This window comes from Chenopodium quinoa, unplaced genomic scaffold (genome assembly GCF_001683475.1).
Source record: "Chenopodium quinoa cultivar QQ74 unplaced genomic scaffold, ASM168347v1, whole genome shotgun sequence".
Classification (NCBI taxonomy): domain Eukaryota; kingdom Viridiplantae; phylum Streptophyta; class Magnoliopsida; order Caryophyllales; family Amaranthaceae; genus Chenopodium; species Chenopodium quinoa.
Window position 1 is genome coordinate 1905388 of NW_018742914.1, and position 23007 is coordinate 1928394.

Here is a 23007-nt window from a genome sequence, read left to right on the forward strand (position 1 = left end):
CCAAAAAGAAAGACAAGGTCTTCCTCAAGTCAGCCTACAACAGCCACAGGTGTTGTAACAAGGGCCAGGCTGCAATCCCTCAACAACCTTACTCAGTGATGTACTCATGCTGGATATCAAACATTATGTCTGTTGAACAATTTCAAACTTTTATTATGTACTCATGACTGGTTATGTAACTTGCTAGTTTTTTAGTGGCTTCCCTTAACAAATTTGAACAATTAGATATTGAATTGTAATGGTTGCATGGCTTTGATTGCCATTGAAACATGTTGAAGTAAGGTTCTTTTGTCAACCTGTACTTGAACTATCTTAGTGTTTCACATATTTCCCATGTTTTAATGTTTCACATGTTTAAATAGGTTGATTAAAAGACAAGGCATAAATAGGAACTTAGACAAGGCATAAATAGGTTGATTAAAAGACATATTTATAACACTTCAAGTCATTACAAGAAATTATAACTACTTAATACAGCTTACTATTACACACCCCTAGCCATTAGGAAAATTACACCCATTGACAAACCTATACAAATGGCCATGCCCACCCAACCAAAACAGCTGATTGAAGACACCTTCCCTTCATTGCACTCCCTGTTCATTCTCTTCCTGTCAGCGTTCAAGGCCTTGCATCTCATCTTCAAATTATCAACTTCATTAAGTAGGCACCTCCTTTGGCCACTGATTTCATCAACTTCCCTTTTCAATTCATTAACTTCACCCTTTAGCAGCTTCTTATCCAACAACAGGTTGTTGATAACCCCTGTTTGCCAATCTGTTCCATCAGGTTGATCAACCCATTCGAAAGCTTTGCAACCCCTTGTTTCTGTTATTGGGTCATAAAACTTACATGATATGAACTTCCTGCCTGGATTCTCCCTTGTCCAGCTAGTGAGCTTGGCCATTGGCACACCACACTTACATTTTCTGGCCTCAGGAGGGGAAGAGCTAACAAACGACATAATCTGCATCAATTTTAGATCGACAGTCACATTTACAGATTTGTACACTGACGAATTAACATTGACAGCAACAAAATTCATTTTTAATTTCATAATACGAAAAGCCCCAAATTCAATTTCTGACGAACCCTAATTTCGCAATTGGGCATTTAGATGCGTACATAACATAATCCAACCATTAATCTGAGTACGAAACAATTGCAAATAATAATTGAAGAGAATTTAAACCATAATTACCAAACAACCGAACAATTGACCGCACTCACCTGTTTCAGCAGCTTCAATCTGTTCCTCTTCTCAAAAATCGTGGAAGAATCGTGAAAGAATTGTTTCAAGTATCGTGCAACAATGCAATGCGCTGCTGCTATTCAATAAGAACAACGATTTCGTTCATTGGGGGAGAATCGTGCAAGAATGGTTCTTATATATCGTGCAAGAATCGTGGAAGAATGGTTCTTATATACAGATCTTTTAAAAATATATCCGTTGGGGTGGGCCCCACTAACAGTTCTGTTAACGGAAGATGGATTTTGGTGTTAACTTCCAACTTTTATATTTTTGGGAGGTGTTAAAATAAAAGTTTTTTTTTGGGGGGTGTTAAAAAACATTTTCAGCCTTTTGTAAGGTGTTAAAATCCAAAATATCCAAAATATAATTTCAGTTTATTAAAAGTAATTTTAATTTAACAAAAATAATTTTAATTTATTACCAAATAGAAGAGATAAATTTCGTAGGTCATTATAGACGTAAGACTCCGCTACCTCATTATAGAAAAGTCAAACTAAAACATGCTAAAACAAACGTTACGTGGAGACCTAGACACTCAAGTACTCAACTCTAAGTCTCCAACTAGGGGTATCAATTCGGTTAAACAGTTCGGGTTTGGGTTGGGTTTATCAGTTTCGGGTTATAACGGGTCGGTTTATAATGAACTGAAATAATAAGCGGGTCGGTTTGGGTCGGTTTTGAAAATTATCGGGTCAGTTTAGTTTGGTTTTTTTAATTGCAGTTTCTATTCGGATCGGGTCCTTATCGGGTCGGGTTCTAGTCGGTTCGGGTCATAATCAATTTGGGTTGAACTAGGTCGGTTTGAAAACGGGTTTAGCCCATTTAAAGTGGGTTTCGGTTAAAAACAGTTCGGGTCTTAATCAGGATGGGTCGTAATTGGTTCGGGTCAAAATCAGTTTGGGTTTAACTGGGTCGGTTCGAAAATGGGTTTCGGTTCAAAATAGATCGGGTGAAATCGGGTCCAACCATTATTGTTTCGGTTATAATTGATTTAGATTGAACTTGGTTGGTTTGAAAACGAGTTTACCCAATTTGACACGGGTTTCTAATCAAAATCATATCGGGTTAAAATTGAGTCGGATGATTATCGAGTCGAATTAGTCAGATAATGGGCAGGAACGAGTCATGTTATAATCAAGTCAAGTCATAAATAAGTTGGGTTTATCGAGTAGTGGGTTGAAACAGATTAGATCTTAAACATATTGGGTAACAGGTTGTAAATGACTCAGTCATAACGGGTTACGGGTTTTAAACGGTTTTGTCATAACGGGCTACGGGTCGTAAACGGTTCGGTCACAACGGGTTACGGATTATAATTGGTTCGGTCACAACGGGTTACAGGTTGGAACGATTTAGGTTTATCGGATTTTTATCGGGTTTTAACGGTTTTCGGTTTAAAACGGGTCGGGTTACTATTGAGTTTAAACGTAATCGGTTTAGGTTGCTTTCAATTTCGGGTTGTAACGGTTTGGCTTGATAATGGGTCGTGTTAGTAACGGTTTGCACAAATTCGGCTTAGTTCAGTTTCGGTTTGGAAAAAATTGGGTCGGGTCAGTTTTCGGTTTCCAAAAAAACGGGTTTTAAAAAGTTCAGTTCCTTTTCGGATCGGTTCGAAACAGTCGGGTTTAACGGTTCGGGTCAGAAACTGACAGCTCTATCTCCAACTATAAATGTTCTATTTTGTGATTACACATTTTTCATTGGCAAAACAATCAAAGCTTTTCTTCTCAAATTTTGATCTTACAACATAACAAATATACTTGCTTAACATGGGAATTAAGATTCATGGAAGCACTATGTCCACCACCACCCTCCGTGCTGTGGCCGCGACTCATGAGAAAGAACTCGTTACCGTTGACCATGTCTTAGGTTCATGCATGAGTCGGTCTTTTCCGTCATTTGAGTTGGGGGGTACATTCTATTCCTAATTCTTTATATCCATCCATCTAAATCTTTTTTTCGCATTCTATTCCAATCTTTCTTCACTTCTTCTATCCATGTGTGTTGAATCTAGTTGTGTCATATGATTGACAAACAAAAATGAGGGTGATGATAAAACAACACAAGACAAGAGGCGAGCTTCAAGGACAAGATTTCATGACCTCTTTTTCTATTTCTTTTTCATTTCTTCCTTTCCTAAATAAGTCTAGCATAGGCACATTTTCTTTTCCTTTAGATTAATTTTGTAGTCTTTTTTCCTTTTCCTTTAATAAAATGAGCATTTATTTCCTCATATATGATCATTTCATTTTATTGCATTAAAAAAAAAAAAAATCCATGTCGAATTAAACACAAGGTATACCAATGATTTAAGGCAACCCTTGTAGCCACATCATATTACCTTTCACCCTTCAATTATACATCCTTTTTCTTCATAAACCACTTTGAGCCTCGTCAAACGATAGACCTTTCTTTTTTCAACCTACATCTACCTAACCTTGGGATGGGATGGTGTGCAACTTATGCAATTCTAAAAAAGGCTTGAGTGATTCAAAAAATTAATATAGCAAAAATAAGCAAAGGCAAAAAATAATAAAAGTGTAAAAAAGGGTAAGTATTCCGATGTCTTTGATATGAAAATGTCTTTGATAAGAACACGTCTCAGATTGCGTCTCTTAAAGAGTGCTCGGTACCGTGCCTGAGAAACATGAATGCCAAGTGACTGATAGACCGCATGATCAGGATAGCCTACACTTATAAAAAATAAAATAGATGCTAAAGCAAAAGATAAAAGTGAGCTAAAAAAAAAGAGTAGAAACTCAAGCATAAAAATATAAAGATTCGAAAGCGAGGTTGCACACCTTGGGGGCTTATCTAGGGTCTTGAGCCTTTATCCCCTTCTTCTATAACCTTTAGCCCAACCACGTTACAACCCTTAAAAAAAACCTTTCTGAGGTATACACACTTGTGCGAGGTTCGGCTAGAACTACGTTCGGCCTGATTCCTGACGGATATGTAGGCAACCTCACATTGAGGTGCGGCCGTAATAAACATGCATTCATATTCACATTCACACACTTACACCATGATCATATCAAGGGATCTCCAATGCTCATCCCTATTCACTTAGAGCTAGACTTGGGGGCTTGATCCTTACATCATTAGCTTACCTAGCCTAAGAGTCACCATTATTTGACTCTTCCAATAATAATATCTTTCCACACACTTAGCTCTTGCGGCCTAGCTTTAGTGTCACTTTCACACACATCACGGATACATGACCAAATATACTTCCCTTAGGAACCCTTTGTCATGAAATCTTAACATAATGCTGAAGCATGCCTTGTCATATCCACATCACTCATCATTACTGCATCGAAGTACGAAGTGCTTAGCCTCCGTGCCTAAGTTACCCAAATACTTTTATCGTGGAGTCAACAATTGAAAAAGCCTAGGATGAATTAATCCTTGCACAACATTTGACTAAGCTCATTCAACATGCACCTTCAAAAACTTTCGATTCTTTTTTCGCGTCTTTCTTTTTCGGGAGAAAGTCGGTACCCTCCACAAAAATGACGGAAAATTTATGCTTTTTGCATTTTCGAGTCGCATAATCAACACTATGCACACACGGGTCACGAGTCACACGTGTCATTTCACTTTGAGTCGAGTTAACCTCGAGTCAGTCGATTATAGCGATTCAAGTTTATGCCTTGAGTCGTGTTAAGTCAATGAGTCAAGCAATGCTAAACCTTAGGTCAACCCTGAGATAATTAAAAAGATTGGCAAAGTTCTATAGTAAAAAATAAATACAGGTGCAGCAGAATAGGGAAGGCCCTATCACAGCGTTCGGCGACAGAGTCAATTCTTGGCGCCAGAGATATCTCAGCAGCGACAGAGCTCGAAGCCTCTCAGAAAGGTGATTTCGACCTCATACAGCAATTTCGGGTTCCTTGGTACGCCAGTTAGCTCCTATAAGCAATTTGACATGATTAAGTAGTCAGTTTGATTACGACAGCAAATAAGTGATCGACCTGATGAAAGATCGTCTCACTTAGCTTAAAGCGCCTAAGCATTGGCTCAAAAGCAGAAAAAGCACTAACATATAGGTTCAAAGCAACAAAAGCGCCGACGTACAGGCATAGCGGAAGCAAAGTTTGAGCGAGCTTTAAAGATCGATAAGTGTTGGTCTTTGGTAATTTTCTTCGGAATATTATCGCAACAACTGAGGATGACTTCAAGTAAAGTTATTTTCGACGGCATTCGCTAAGATTGTGGAAGTTGTCACCAAAGATTTGAGAAGATAGCACGAGATGGGCGGTCTTCGACGACATTCTCTAAGATTGTTGAGGTTGTCACCCAAGATTTGAGAAGATAGCATGAGATGGGCGGTCTTCCACGGCGTTCGCTAAGATTGTGGAGGTTGTCACCAAGATTTGAGAAGATAGCACGAGATGGGCGGTCTTCGATGACTTTTGATATGATTGGAAAGGCTATCACTATGATTCAAGAAAAAGCTCGAGATGTAGCAACATTGATCGACGATGTTCCCTAAATTGCGGAAGATCGTCAAAACAAACAGCAAGATGGCGTTCCCTAGATTGTGGAGGGTTGTCACAAACAACTGAGGATTGTTTCAAGAGAAGCAATCTTCGATAGTATTCCCTTGGACGCGGAATATTATCAATGCGGATGGAGATTGTTTCAAGAGAAGCAATCTATGATAGTATTCCCTTGGACGTGGAATATTATCAATGCAACTGAGGATTGTTTCAAGAGAAGCAATCTTCGATGGTATTCCCTTGGATGTGGAATACTATCATAGCGGAGTAGGATCGTTTCAGGCAAAGCAATCTTCCATATTTGAAGCAGTTACAGGCGTAGCGGTTTTCAAGCGGGATGGCATTCTCTAACTTGCAGGAGGTCATCAAAACAATCGGTTACTTATAGAGACGTGTGCTCGACGGTGCAAGATACGCTTTTCTTAACTCTTTTATCTGTTTAACTAATGCTAGTTTGCAGGTATCGGCGTTGCAAGATTGATTTAGGATCGCAGAACGTTCTGAATCATTCTCCGTCCCTATCGATACTTTGACTTTTGTTTTCAAAACTTGCGTTTCTCCAAACTCAGTCAAAGTGGGGGCTTCTGTAGACACCCAAATGTGTCTCCCCAAAACCAAACCCAGTGATGAGTACCTTTCGCATCGAATCATAATCGAATGAAGCGAAAGTGTGGAAAGTCTAGTGTTGCGGAAAGTTTTAATTTCTTTTCTCTTCTCTCTGTTTTTGAAAACTTTATTTTAAGAAAACAGCCAATCCAGTTTGGTTGGTCCATGATATGGGTCCAATAGTAGTGTACTTGGATGGGGCTTGCAAAGACCTTTCCAACGATATATTATAAGCCCAATTCCGATGAATATTGAGGAAGTTATGGCCAATTTACTAAACTGGGCCCGGTTTGAGCTTTATGTACGGCCAAATGATCTAGGGGAGGGCTTAATATGATTTATCATTCCTAATGCAATTAGGAATGGTTTTAGTCTTCTAGATTCTTCTAGAAGGTTCTTTTCATTCCTAATTCAATTAGCATTGATAAATTGACTTTTGTTGACTTTTCAGAGTTTTAATCAAAATCAAATAGCATTTTCGAAGAAATTATATTATTTTATCCTCCAGTACGGTAAACTTATCGAATTTTCGAAAACGCGTTAAATTTGAGCTTGGCGTCTGACCCCAGGCCTTGGCGCCTGGCGCTAGTGCTGGTGCCTGGCGCCAGCTAGCCAGGGTTGGCGCCAGCCCTGTTTTCTGAGCGTCAGACTCTGTTTTGTCTAATTTATCTTTTTGGCTGATTTTCTCTATAAATATCATATTAAAAAACTCCGTTTTCATCATCTACAATCATCAATCAGTCATCTACATTTATTCATCATCAATTCTCTCTAATTCTCTCTTAATTCATCGTTCTTTCTTTCTCTAAACCTTGTTTTCATACAAAATTCCGCATTCACAAGAACTAGAAACACCTATCCATATTCGAAGTTGCCTTCGCCCTAGACGTGAAAGGTATAATTTCTGAGGGTTTGGTCCCAAATCTCTATTTCAATTATTTAATTTAATTGTTTGTTTATTATTTTCCTTGAAGTTACTAACGTGTGTATTTTGTTATTAGAAAGAGGTACGAGGCATCAAAGTAAGTACTTCAATGATTTATTGATGTAGAAATCATGTGTATATTGTTATTATGATATTCCTAGTATCATGTCTAGGGTAATTTTAATATTAAATATGATTGTTATGATGCTTCCTACGTTCTTTCTAATATTTATGATTGTTAGTATCATGTTATGGTTAAAGACTTGATTTTTATTGCTTAGTGACATGCTAGGGTTTGTTATTAATCTTGTGAGTATCATGCCTAGGATCTTGCTATTTTTATTATGCTTTAATATTAACATGAACATGATTATGATTATAATTGTTATAATTCATGATGATTATTATTCATTATTTATCATGATATTGATTTTTTATTATGTTGCTTGATGCTTATTTATTTTTGTTGCTTGATCACGCCTTTTATGCATGTTTAAAGGGATTTGGTACTTGTAATCACGCTTAATAAGATATTAATAATCTTGTTTAGGGTTAATTGTGATTATAATTCAAGTGATCGCCAATAATATTTTATTTGTGCATTATATTCAACCAACATAAATAAACAGGTTTAGGGTTAATCCTATTGATTGCATGTTAATCAGAAAGCGCACATGAATACAATCAGAATAAAGTAGAGGCATATTATTAGGGCAGGTTCAATCTCTTTTAGGTTGGATTTGTACCTTCATCCCCGAACCCTTATTTGGTTCTAGACCTTATGGAGTTGACGATCTCTTGGATCGTTAAGGGGTGTAGCCTTCACCTCGTGAACGGTTTACAAGTTCCTTAAAAACTTGTTGGCGACTCTTTTGCTCTATCTTCTTTCCTTTTGGACGCCATCGTACTTTAGTGTATGATCACAATGGGGTTCAAGCTAGTGGGATTTAAGGCTTGAAATTTATTCCCTACAGTACCTGGAGGGGACCAAGGTAGAGCTCTCTACCCTATGTACGATGATTATGCTCGTTAGGGCAACATTCCAGATGATGTTATTTACCCTGTCTGGTTTCAGCCTCCATCCCAGGGATACGATAGGGATCTCACTGCCCATGGCATTTATACTTACTATTCTACCTTCCATGGATACGGCCAGGACATTCCTTTCGGGGGACCGGCGGGGGGGGGGGGGGAGTTTTCATGCTGATTATTTTGGTGGTAGCTCTTCTGGTGCAGGTGGTGCATGTGGCAGTGGAGGTGTAGGGTTCGGCTCCATGGATGAGGATTATCAGGACTAGCTATGCTGGGCTAGTTCCCGAGCCAATGAGGACATTGTCTGATTCTGGCTTGGGGGAGATTTTGGATTTGGTATCTTTCTTTCTTTTTCTCTTTTCTTTTATTTTTGATGTGTTTTCTTAGTTTAGATTTATTTCTTTCTAGGTTAGTTTTATCACTTTCTTATATATGAAAAATAAAAAAAAAATTGAAAAATAAAAATATCCAAAAATACGTTCCAATGAATTGTAAATCATGCTTCCCTGTGCCCCTTACTTGAGAAAATTGTTTGATTCTTGGTATATGATGATAAGCATTGCGGATTTGTTGATCATGATTTGATATTTGATTGCCTTGAAACCTTAACATGAGTCAATTTTGCCCAACTACTTGTGAATATAGTGCTTGACTAGTTGATTTGGTTAGGAATATGTGTTAGTTCCTAGTATGTCAATGAATTTGAGTATTGGTTTGCAACTATAATTAATGTTTATATGACTCATTATTATGCACATTGTGTAGGACGAAGGCATTTGTTCTTTTAGGTGGCCTTGAGATGACTTTAGATACATTTGTTCCCTTCTTGCTACCCATGTTGTTGCCTTGACCTTTTGTTGTTTATTAGCCACATTTACAATCCTATTTTTCCCCATTGGTTACTAGTCCCAAGCTTGGCTTGGGGAAGCTATTAGTGAGTGAGGCGAGGGAGTTTGTACTGTGCTTATTATTTGCACAATTTGGGTGGGTTTTTGAGAAGTTATTTTGTTCTTGATCATGTTTATTTTTTGATGAGTCTGAAAGTTATATTTTCTTGAGAAAAAAATAAAGCATGATGTTATGAAAAAAAAGAGAGAAGTTCAAAAAAAATAAGTGAACTTCAATAGAAAAAAAAAATCAAAAGAAAAAAAAAAGTGTTCAATGTTCAAATGTTCTAGTTGGAGGTTAATCAAAAGGAAAAATTATGAGCTTCATTGAAAAATTCAAGTTTGGAAAACAAAGTTTGTTTATTCACTCCACTTCTTCATTATTATATCTTATGAGTGAAATTGTAAGTGTTGGGATTGTTTATATTGTTTGGAGTATATTTGGTGGATGTTAGAGTTGGTTATGTAGGAGATGTTGATCATTATTTATTTTGATCATGGGTTTTACTAGGATTTGCTCCCTTAAGCATAGCTTTTCTCTCACTTGTTCCCAAATGATTCCTACCCTTTACCCTAGCCTTAAATTACAAGCTTTAAAGACCTTCCGACCTTTGTGCATAGAGTTGCATGAATGTGAAAGTGTTGTTTATCAATGCAAATTATGATTTGACATATTTCGAGTCGACTAGTAGGTTGAGCGTACATCTTTTTATACACACGAGAGTGTGAGTTGGGAGGGCATTGTTCACATAAAGGGGTTTGTTGGAGAGCGATCGAGTACATCTTTTACTTGCCACATAAATGAGAGTTGAGTGTGTGAGCACTAGTCTTAAATTCTATACGCTCTTGTGTTTTGCTCTATTTGACAATTGTTAGGGAAGAAGGGCAATTGGATGGATTTGATTGGTTGATTTTGAAGCATGTTTATTTGATTTACCCTGAATTGTTTGTGCTTGATTTTTACTTTTTGGGGTGAAGCATATTTATTTATTCATTAATGAGGTCTTTGCTTAGGGACAAGCAAAGGTTTGGCTTGGGGGAGTTTGATGTGTCCAATTTATATAGTATTTTACCCCCGTCCCTTGGTTATAATTAGTACTATTTTTGGCTCTTTAGAGCCACTTTTATTACTAATTGGTGTTTTCTAGTGTTTTCGTAGATTTGGTTGACTTTTGCAGGGATTTGCACTTTTGAGCACTTTCCCGAGATATTATGGAGCAATTACGACCATTGGAAAAGCACGACCAGTTTTTACAGCCCGAGGCCGGTTAGAGCCATCGAACCGGTGATTAAGGGCTCGGTATATGTGATACCGGGGCATGTGGACCGAGTATTCAAGACCCGAAGAGGAAATCCAGATTAGCCCGAAGAATTGGAGCCTAATCGTAGTCCAAATAGTGGCCCAAGAGAGCCGCCCGGCCAAAGAGGCTGGCGCCCAGAGGCGTGCCCGGCCGGGCGAGGGAAGCAAAGGCTGGCACCCGAAAACGCGCCCGGCCGGGCGCGAGAAATGTACTTGAGAGGAACAAGGCGCGCCCGATCGGGCGCGTTTATTGTTAGGAGATAATTATTCAACGTTTAAGTTTATTTTAGTTTAGGATTTTTACGGAGTATAAATAATTTCCCGTAAAACGAGTTTAGGACCTTCTTTTACTCTCTCTTAATTATTTTTCTTAGATTTTCTCTCTCTACTTAGCTTTTAGATTAGTTTCTCTCTCTTATATTTTGTTCTCATCTTGATTCTTGATTCCAGATTTATTTTGGTAACGATCTCTCTTCTCTTAGTCTTAGTTATTTATTTTATTCCTTTGATCATGTCTTGTTTTATTGCTTTGTTTAGTTTAGATTTAATTATGTGTAAGTATTTTTCTTTCTAGGGTTGTGGGGATCCATAAATAATATGAAGGGGTAATTTATTGTTGTTAATTGTCAATGCTAGATTAATTTCCTATTGATTTATTTAATGCACTGTGTTTAGATTTGGGCAGATCTTTTATGCATGAGTTTGACAATATTGATTCGAGATTCGACAGATGAGAATTAATGTTTAGGTCTAGTTTCAATAGGCAGGTTAATTTATAAATGGTTAAGTCGAGATTCGAGAGATGAGATTTAATACCGGTAAATTAATTGTGTGATTGTAATACGTAGCGAAACCCCTTTATGATCTGATTAATATATGCATTGATGATTGATTATTATGTTTTACCCTGGAATATTATTTATTGGTGAACCTATGCCCTAGGCCTTTTATTCATTGTTTTTCCTCCTACTTTTATTCTTTCCCACTTTTACTCTTCGTAGTTTAGTTTCCTTCGATTATTATATTTTGGTTACTTTATAATCTAGATTATATTAATTAATTAGGAATAGAAAGACTCGTTTCTCTGTGGATTTGACCCTACTTCCCTATCTACATTAGTTAGAGGATTTAGGAATTACTTTTGATTTGGGGATACGACTTTACCCTGTCACTCATGCAGTAATTTCGGGTTCCTTGGTATGCTAGTTAGCCCCTATAAGCAAATTGACATGATTGGTAATCGGCCCGATTGCACCTTGATTGAATATCGTCCTGATGACGATTACATCGAATGAACAGGTTTTGACAACATTGATTAGTAGTCGGCTCGATTACGATTTTGATTGATGATCGGCCTGATTACGATCAAGTTACCGATTGCATATTGATTTGAAAACTGATTTGAGTAGTGATTGATTATAATCACAAAGGATCCCTAGGATGGAGATTTCTATAGAGATTGACTTGAAGATCGAAGAATCTTAAGATAAGGTTCTTCTCAAAGCTAGAAAGGTCGATTACTCCTAAAGGTAAGGATAAGAAGATTTCAGATTCAAGATGAAGAAGTTTTCAACATGAGGCTTTAAGATTAAAAGGGTCTCTTGCTTGGATTTGAGAAAAATGGTTCGAGATGAAACAACCTTCAATAGCTTTCACTATGATTGGGGAGGTTATTATTTGATTTGAGAAATGAACGATTCGAGATGAAGCATCTTTTGACAGCTTTTCCTAAGATGGTGGAAATTATCATATGGATTTGAGAAGCTGGCACGAGATGGGCGGTATTCGACGACGTTCGCTACGATTGTGGAGGTTGTCACCCAGATTTGAGAAGATAGCACGAGATGGGCGGTCTTCGATGACGTTCGCAAATAATGAGGAAGTTGTCACCTAGATTTGAGAAGATAGCACAAGATGGGCGGTCTTCGACAGCATTCGCTAAGATTGCGGAGGTTGTCACCTAGATTTGAGAAGAACGGTTTGTGATGAGGCTGTCTTCGACGACATTCACTATGATTGGGAAGGTTGTCACCATGATTCAAGAAAATATCTCGAGATGTAGCAACATTGATAGACGGTGTTCCCCAGGATGTGGAAAATTGTCACAACAAAGCTGAAGATGGTTACAAGTAGAGTTATCTTCGATGATGTTCCCTAGGATGTGGAAGGCTGTCAGAAAACAGGAGGTGACTACAAGCAGAGTTATCTTCGATCGTATTTCCTAGGATGTGGAAGATGGTCACAAAAAACAGGAGAAATCGAAGGCAGCTACAAGCGGAGCAGTCTTTAGGCTATATCCCATAGCTTGAGGAAGATCGTCAAACAAAAATCGGTTACTCCAGAGACGTCTGCTCGATGGTGCAAGATACGCGTTTCTTAACTCTTTTATCTGTTTAACTAACGCTAGTTTGTAGGTATCGGTATTACACGAATGATTTAGGATTGAATAATGTTCTGAATCATTCTCCGTCCCTATCGCTACTTTGACTTTTGTTTTCAAAACTTGTGTTTCTCCAAACTTAGTCAAAGTGGGGGCTTTTGTAGACACCCAAAAGTGTCTCCCCAAAACCAAATCCATTGATGAATACCTTCCACGTCATTTGATTATTGAACGAAGTGAAAGTGTGAAAAGTCTAGTGATATGGTCATTTTTATTAAAATATCTCTCTTTCTGTTTTCGAAAATATTCCTTTTTATACTTTATTTATGAAAATAGTCAGTCCAATTTAGTTTGGTCCATGATAAGGGTCCAGTAATAGTGTAGTTGGATTAAGTTTTATTTTGAATAAAATATGAGATTTATCACAAACATGATTTTAATCTGATCAATACGGAATTAGCTACTTAATCATATTAAGAAGAGGATTCCGCGTGGAAAGCACGTTTTAATTCTGACTTAGCGCAAGACGACAAGTCTGTCGCCAGACGCTAACAGCTGTTGCTTGGCGCTAAGCCTGTTGTCTGGAGCTAACTCCTGTCGTTGGCGACAGGAGGCATTTTATTCCGAATGGGACTTGATTCGGGTTCCGAGCTATTTTTCTATAAATTGGGGTCGTATCTTCCCGTTTTCAAAGAATTCACAACAATCACCAATCATCTATTCTTTCTCTCTCTCTATTCTCCTTCTAAAAGCTAGAAGCTTTCTCTCTCTATTCTTTTTCTAAACCTTCCATTTTACAAAATTCCGTATACATTAGTTCTAGACACACCTAGCCAAGTTCGAAGTTTCCTTCGCCTAGACGTGAAAGGTTGATACTTTCTGAGGGTTTGGTCCCAAATCCCTATTTCAATTATTTAATTTAATTGTTATTTAATATTTTCCTTAAAGTTACTAACGCGTGTATTTTGTTATTAGAAAGAGATACGAGGCATCCAAGTAAGTAATTTTATTACTTTATTAATCTTTTGATATAATGCTTAGATTATTTTGTTAATTCCTAGTATCAGGTTTAGGGTAATAACTAAAATTTCTAATATCATGCATTTTTCTATGATGCTTCCTATTATTTTCTAATATCATGTTAGTGTCATGTTACGGCTAAAGCTTTGATCTTTAATGTTTAGTGACATGGTAAGGCTTGTTATTAATCATGTTAGTATCATGCTTAGGATCTTGCTATTATTATTATGCTTTATTGAACATGATTATTATTTTGATGATTATTTTGTTGCTTGATATCATATATTATTGTTATTGCTTGATCACGCCTTTTATGCATGCTTAAGGGGAATTTATACTTGTAATCACTCTTAAGAAGATAATTAATAATCTTGTTTAGGCTAATATGATTATAATTCAAGTGATCGCCAATAATAGTTTTGTTTGTGCATTAATATTCAGCCAACATAGATTAAACAGGTTTAAGTTTAATATATTGATTGTATGTTAGTTAGAAAGTGCACATGAATACGAGAAAAATAAAGTAGAGGCCTATTTTTAGGGCAGGTTCAATCTCTTTTAGGTTGGGTTTGTACCTTAATCCTCGAATATCCAGTCATGCATGGTTCCAGACAACTATGGAGTTAACGATCACATGGATCGTGAAGGGGTGTAACCTTCACCCTGTGAACAGTTTACAAGTTCCTAAAACTTATTGGAGACTCTTTTACTCTAGCTTCCTTCCCATTGGACGCCACCATGCTTAAGTGTATGATCACAGTGGGGCTCAAGTGTGGGATGCTTTAAATATTCCCTACACATCCCTTTTTCCCCATTCAAGTTTAGCATAGATTTCCCTTTCTCTTATTTGATCATCGTGTTTGTTTATTCACCAGATCCATTAATAATATGGGCATTATTCCTTTATATCTCTATCATGTCTTTCTTATATTAAAAAAAAATGCCAAACAAAACACAAGGTACACCAATGACTTGAGGTACCTTTAAACTCATTCATTCCCCATTAACCATTCAATCACAAATCCATTTCAAGCTTCATCAACCACTTTGAGCCTCTTCTCACGTTTCGTCTCATTTATTCAACCCACATTCACCTAACTCCGAGATGGGAAGGTGTAAGAATTTGGGTTTGTTTATGAGTTTTCGTTGATTTTGGGTTTGTTTATGAGTTTTCGTTTATTTTGTAAGAATTTTCGTGAACTTTGTTCATATTTGGTTCGAATCTCATTCATTTGTGTTTGATTTCGAATTTTTGTTGATTTTTTTTTTTCATATTTTCGGTTATTTTGTTTATGTTTTCGTTGAATTTTTTCATGTTTTCGTTGATATTGTTCACATTTTCGTTGATTTTGTTCATGTTTTTGTTTGATTTTCATTAATTTTCTGGATTTCTCTTCTTTTAGGGTCTATTTTTTTATGAATTCAAATGTTTTTTAAGGGATGTTTTGGGTGGGCGACGATGGTGGGTATAGGTGGTTTAGGTGGGTAATAGTCGTGGGGCCGCTGGCTGTGATGAATAGGAAGTGGTTGCATTTTTCTTTTTTTTTTTTCTTTTTTTTTCTTTTTTTAGATTTAAGCGACTGCCAAGAGCGGTCCCTAATTGTCATATTAGCGACCGTTTTCCTTACAGACGTTGAAAATATTAAAAATGGTCGCAAAAAATCTACGACCATCAATCGGTCGTAATTATTATTTTTTGGGACAAAATGAATAATGACACCACGTTACGACTGTCGACGTTCGTAATTAATTTTAGCGGTCGTTTTTATTTTTTTCAACGTTTGTAAGGAAATGGTCGCAAATATGACAATTCTACAAATGATTTAGGATTGCAGAATGTCGACGGTCGTTAAACACAAATAGTATGTTGCCATATATATACACTTATATAGTCAAAAGAAATAATTAGATTGATAAAAATAATAATTATATTTTTATAGTTAGTTAGAGTTTAGCCCCAAATTTAGGAGGACCGGTCGACTTGGAAATGACTCGGCCTGATTGTAACCCGCAAGTTATTGACTTGAACTGATCTCGACTTGAACCCAAGAATGACCCAACTTGGAAATGACCTGACCTGATCATAACCCGCAAATTATTGACTTGAACCAAACCCGACTTGAACTCGAGAATGACCCGACTTGGAAGTGACCCAACCTGATTATAACCCGCAAATTATTCACTAGAACCGAACCCGACTTAAACCCGAGAATGACCTGACCTGATTCTAGCACGCAAATTATTGACTTGAACCAAACCCGACTCGAACCCGAGAATTATCCTAACCCGTTTTAACCCGTGAAAACCCGAATTAAACCCGACCTATTATTCACCCGACCCGAATGAAACTTATTAACCCGACCTAAACCGATAAGATATATGACCCGACGTGATCCAACTCAAGCATGACCCTACCCGAACCCGACCCACATAGTTTACGGCATTAACCTGACCCACTTTTACCCGATTCGTTTATCCGAATTGAAAACTCTATATTTACAAATATAGATTAATATATTCTTTATTATCTAACAAGAATATTTGTAACTTATCGAACTCTTGAAGGGGCCGAGTATAGCACAGTATATATTCATTATTGGGCCGGGTATAGAACAGTATATATTCATTATTTCACTCATGGATTATATTTTCCAGAAAATATGCTTTATTGATGAAAAAGTCAAAATTACAAGCCCATGTTGTTAAGATTTTGGGAACTTTTAAATGGAAGTCTATAGTTTTGCTCATTGTCATTGATAAAAATCTTTGGTAGATGCTCCCTAATAACATTACCTTTTTTGAGGAAACCTAATAACATTACTTTTTATAAGGGTTTAAGTATTTTAGTAATGAAAAGGTTAGTTGTGATAAAGGATTTTTTTTTAATTTTTTTTTGACATATGCAGATGTATTAAAAGGTTAATGGAATGGTTAATATAAATATGGGTTATGATATATATAACCCTCAGAGTTATATATAAGCATTAAATTTAATTTGTAAAATAGAAATAAGTTGGGAATTCATGGCAAAATTACGCGCAAATATGTGTAATTAATGTAAATTTATCCTTAATCCTTTTTTAAGTTTCTTAAGGGCTATGTTTATTATTTTTTGAAAATTGCAACAATAAAGTGGAAATAACTTTTTCTGGTTTATTATTTTTTATTTTAGTTTTAAAAAATTAAAAAAAAAACTTAAAAACAAAAAACAATCACAAACAAGTAGGGGTGTTCAAATCCAGGTACCCGGGTTTTCGGGTACTTGTTAGCGTGTCCCATGTCCCGACCCGAATAATCCGGGTACCCGGGTTTCGGGTTCCTGGATTATTCGGGTTGGGACATGGGTACCCGGATCTGTTTTTTTTTTTAATTAACTTTTTACTTAATATTATGTATTTAACTAATGAAATAAGGAATAATGAAATAATTCAAAATAATGCAACATAATTCGTGCAAATCAGCATAAAATAAAAATAAAAATAAGGATAAATAAGAAATAATGAAATAATTCAAAATAATACAACATAATTCGCGCAAATCAGCAAAAAAATAAAATAAAAATAAGGATAAAAAAGAATTCGAGCATGTATGAATTTGTCATCTAATTAATCACCATAATACACTATCAATTAGCACAAAATACACTATCAATTGGATTACCACAAATTACAACAAAATTAAAATTCAAGCATGACTGAAGCCTTGAACTCGCTTGAAGGCCTTGAACGTCTTGAAGAGTTGAAGCCTTGAACAAGTGAAGGGCAAGAAGAACTGAAGAAGAAGGCAAGAATAAGCAGGAAGAGAGAGAGACGGGCAGGAAGAGAGAGAGAGGAAGGAGGAAGCGGCGGAGAGAGAGAGAGGGGAAAGAAGCCAGAACCCTAATTTCGTGAAAATTAGGCTGGGGGGCTGGGCTTTTGGGGTTTGACTGTCTGAAATGGTGAGGAGTTTGAGTGGGTTATTTATTATTATTTTTTTTTAAAATTTTAAATTCGGGTAATCGGGTACCCGTTTCTGAAAAAAACTGGCCCATGTCCCGACCCGGATTGAAGGCAGTTTTCCTGGGTCGGGTACCCGATCCGAAAAAACAAGTTTTTTTAAAAAAATTCCCGTCGGGTATTTGCCGGGACAGCAAGTCGGGACATTCGGGTCGGGTTTTTTTGAACACCCCTACAAACAATTACGTCTTAAAATTATAATTACAAGGTTATGTCTAGATCCATGTACGGTCCTTTTAGTATTATTCTTATCAATTTTACATTATTTTAATGGATTCCTTAATTATGTTCTATTGTTAGTGTTGTTTTTAACTTATCACCAAGTCTTTTGGATGGAAGCTAAATTTATCAATACGATTTGTTAAGCATTATTTATAATGAGATGTAATGTTGTCCAAGAATGACTTACTCTATTAATTAATTAATTTATTTTTTTTCTAAATTAGGCATCAAACAAGCAAATGTATGTCAATCGGTGAAGTTTCATTTGAGATTTTGAGAAGTGTACTACTTGTCAAATTAGTGATTCCATCCAGTAAAAGGTTGAACGAGTGATTTATATAGCTTTATGGGTTATTTTCAATGAAGTATTGGTTTATTCATTAATTTATTTTTCTAAGATGCCTTTGTTAAGTCGACATCAATAAAGAGCTAATTTGTTTGTTTTTATCCCATTATTTTCTTTCTTCCCATAGTTGTTTCCTTGTTGGTGTTTATGCCATAAATTGTCTAAAGAGATAACCTTTGGTTCAGATATCAATAATTAGACTAAAAGAGATATGAAATATAAACCATGGAAATAAAATGAATATAAACATGATATGGTGGCACGGAAAACCCCAATGAAGATAGGTAAAAACCGAGGGTGGCTGTGTATCCACCAATTTAGTATGATGCGGGCGTTATAGCCATTATTGATACAAGTACAATAAGTATTCGGGCGTCTAAAGCCATAAAAAGTAATAAATGAACAAGATATTAAGTACTACGTGTATTTTATAGCTACTGAGAAGATGTATAAACGTTTAGTTGATCATTGCAACTTGTGGAACAATCGAAAGAGAAATGTGCTCGTTTAGATCGTCAAACGAGCCTTGTGATGTATGTTTTGATGATATATTTTGTAATGTATTATTCATGGGTGTTGTATACTCGGAATATGATGTGTATCATTTGCTTTTATGGCTAGTCTTGTGCTCCTTTTAGTCTTTTACAGTCCTCCAATTAGTAGAAGTTGGTTAGAGGAAGATAAGAGGGCCGGGTGAGTTTCTTGATTTTAGGAAGTGGTTGTTAGCATCTTGATTAGGACCCTGTTCTTTTGAGTTATTCTGCTCTTCTCTAGTGAAATATGATCTCCTTAAATCTGCTCTGCATTGCGTAGGAAGCCTTGCCTTGCCTTATTATGCTCTGATGTGCTGAAATTTGCTTTGCTTTGCTCTGCTCCCGCTCTACTCTCTTCGAAGCTCAAAAGAATAGGGCAAGGTCATTTGATGAATATGGACTAATATAGGTTATATATTTTTTAAGGAAGCACTAATAATTGCTTCTACCTGTTCCGCAGCTTTCTAGCGTCATCCGGCAAGTATCGTGTCATGTTTGGTCGTTTGGATATATTGGATGTCAATGTCGTGTGTACCATCTTCTGGTGTCGAATGTTGGATGTTGGCATCAGTGGTCACGGTAAGTCGTCAGATGAAACAATAGTCATCGTACGTCAAACATCGACTTCCATCATTTACGTCCGTCGTTGCTAGATATTAGTGTCGAGCATGCCTTGATTGTCTCGACTACTCCCTTGATATTCTCTTCTATGTTTGACCGCCTCTTGTCTTTCTTCACCTGATATAACCTTGAACACCAAGAATCGTGTAACATGTGAGTGTCTTGGTAATAGAACCTTTTAGGAGTCAGTTATGTCATTAAATTATGGAAAAGTATTTGTGAGTCTAGTCATATAAAAAAAAAAAAAAAAAATCAATTTATAAGTCGGGGGATGGGGATGGGGATGGGGATGGGGATGGGAGGGGGAGGATGGTCTCTGGCCTCGGTCACTGGCCTCCTAGGTAGTGACAGTGGATAGAGATGAGTGTGTGCATTATAAATCGGACTTACGTGAAACGGTATCATGCAAAACCTTCTCTTAAATTATGCCCATAACAATTTAATGTACTCCATCTGTTAAATAATAGTTGCAATCTTAGCTTTCTTGTCATAAAATAAACGAGAATAAAATAATAATAATAATAATAATAATAATAATAATAATAATAATAATAATAATAATAATAATAATAATAATAATAATAATAATAATAATAGTTGCAATTTTTTAGTATTATTTGTGAGTTATAAAATATTCTAAAATTACAACTAATCTGAGATAGAGGTAGTCATAAAAATAAAAGTAGTAAAGGAAGATCCATTAAAACGAAATGGCATTAAAGGATAATGATTTGCAATAGAATTAATAATCTTGTTAAAACACAATTAAGGGTCTGTTCTCTTCCGTTGAAATTCAATTCAGTTCAGTTCAGCTCTTAATTTATGTCTAATGATATTGCTAATGATATAAAGCCAAAATTCATTCTTTTAAGCTCTTATTACAACGACAATAATAATAATAATAATAATAATAATAATAATAATAATAATAATAATAAAAATAAATAATAATAATAATAATAATAAATAATAATAATAATAATCAATAAGTAATAAATAATAATAATAATAATCAAATAATAATAATAATAATAATAACAATAACAATAACAATAATAATAATAATAACAATAATAATAATAATAATAATAATAATAATAATAATAATTTGGGGTTAGATACTAGTTAGATACATGTATTAATTAAAACATTAAAGAGAGTGGGTTAGGGTGTTGGACTGTTGGGTCGTAGCCTCTGTTAGCTTTTCATGTTTTTTCTTTTTTTTTTTAAATACTTTTTTTAAAAATTATTTAAATGGGTTAGATACATGTAAGTGTTTTGTGTTCTTTTGTCGTAATACTATTTTATTTTTAAATTAAATAGTATATGTGTTTTAAATGTTTAGAGGTTTCAAGTTTTTAATATATTTTCCATAAATTTTATAATTATATAGTATTTTTTCGTAAATATTTTAATATGTACATTTGTATATACACATATGTATAGTAATAAATAATCAAAGATCACTAATCCGTAGTTAAAAATCACTAATCAATAAGTTTAGTTCAGTTCAGCTCAGCTCAGTTCAGTTCAGTTCAATTCATTTCAGCTGAGTTCAGTCAATCAGAACAGGCCCTAATTTGTAAACAAGTAACATAATTAGTGTGTAGCATCTTGATTACTAATGATGGTTATTGTTGTTAAAGTTGACAGAAACATGCCCTTGTGTACCAATCTTGGTCTTCACACTAACATCTCCATTAGTCAGAAGAGCCGCCGCCGCCGACGCCACCACCACCACCACCAGAGACATTAAAAACCATCTGCCCTACCTGAAATACACCCACCGCTGCCTGCTGTGGCAGCGGCTTATCATCAATATGTTCCGTCTTTTGCTCAACATTATTACTACTATTACTATTACTACTAACAATATTGTTATTATTACAATTTCCAGTCGTATCAACAACCTCTACAGTCCACCTTACCGTAAATGCTCTTGAGACGGAATTGTTGAGGTCCTAACCAAGTCACTATCCAATCTGTACTATGTGGTATTGGCCTATCTATATCAGGATAATACAGCCGTATCGATTTTTGATCTTTATTAGCTCTCAAGTAGTTACCTTTCGGTGACCTGAGACGTATCACCTCGACGGATTTATTCAAATCATCCATCTTACATAATATGATCTAATCTTAAATTCTTAATTAATTCTCTACACTATTTTTGTATGGCAAATGCTAACGAATGCGCGGGGCATTGGATAAGCTAGATAATAGTAGAAGGATTAAATTAAAAATTAACATTAATTTCACCGATCGACGCGTGATTTTGTCATGGTTTTCCAAATTAATACCATTTTAGGTAATATTTTACATGCTTATCTAACGCCCCGGGGGTGTGAAAATAGTATAGTGCACCCGGGTGCACCATGTGCATGGTGCACCCGAAAAGAACATTAATCTTATTTTAAAGAACATGGGCAAAAAAAACATGCTAATGTTTGAAAAAGAATACCTGTTTGATAAAAGAACAAGTTTGTGTATGGCAAGAACATGACATTACAAAGAACATAAATTCTTTACAAAAAAACATGTTATTTTTCATGGTTACTTGGTTGGTTGAACGTGTTTGAAAAATAACATAATATTTGACAAAAAAAGAACATGTTATTTTCCATGGTTACTCGGGTGGTAAATCGTATTTGAAAAAGAACATAATATTTGACAAAAAAGAACATGTTTGCATTTGACAAAGATAGAGGTGATCATTGGGCGGGCCGGGCAAGGTTAAAAAAATCAGCTCACTTCTGGGTTAGGATAAATTTGGGCCAAAATTTTTGTGCCCAAACCCGCCCAAAATGGTCTGGACGTGCGGGTTTTTCGGGTCGAGTAAAAAATATAAACTAAAATGCAAAAAAACGCATTCCCAAACCCGCCAAAAAAAAAATTATAGGCCGAGTCCGACCCGATTTGGGGGGCGAAAAAATTCTGCCCAAAACCCGTCCAAAATCCGGTCGAACTTTGATCACCTCTAGCCAAAAAACATAAAGTCTATACAAAAAAAAAATGATAATATATTAAAGATCATGCTCTTTTTCCGGGTTACTCGGTGTTTTTTTTAACATTAAAAAGCATATTATATATTGTAAAGAACATATATTTCTAACTCAGAGAGCATAATAATCAAATTTAAAGAACATATTATACTCGCGTTCTTTATAAATATCTATAATGTTCTTTTTTCCCATTTTCTTTTAAATATATCTAATATTCTTTCCGGATAGGTATCCCCTTTTTCTCCCTTCTCTCTCCTCTCTCCTCTAGGGTTTTAATTTTCTTGGCCGTTTAGGCCGGTAATAGTTTAATTTCTTCGGAAATTAGACTATTTCCGACCCTTTTTCTTTAATTCAATTTAGTTTTTTGTTTTGTTTTACGTTTTC

General features: G+C 35.8%; 1 protein-coding gene across 1 annotated transcript; it reads right to left on the bottom strand.

The window, feature by feature from the left end:
• Window positions 1–413: 413 nt before the first annotated feature.
• Window positions 414–1571, bottom strand: LOC110727849. The gene is made up of 2 exons (XM_021907425.1): window positions 1231–1571; window positions 414–967 (listed from the first exon to the last, which is right to left on the bottom strand). Exon 2 carries the CDS (start codon window positions 962–964, stop codon window positions 485–487), a length of 480 nt encoding a protein of 159 aa, XP_021763117.1. The 5' UTR covers window positions 965–967; window positions 1231–1571; the 3' UTR covers window positions 414–484.
• Between the last annotated feature and the right edge of the window lie 21436 nt (window positions 1572–23007).

Coding starts and splice junctions, on each gene's coding strand:
- LOC110727849 (XM_021907425.1), bottom strand. CDS start 964: ATGTCGTTTGTTAGCTCTTCCCCTCCTGAGGCCAGAAAATGTAAGTGT.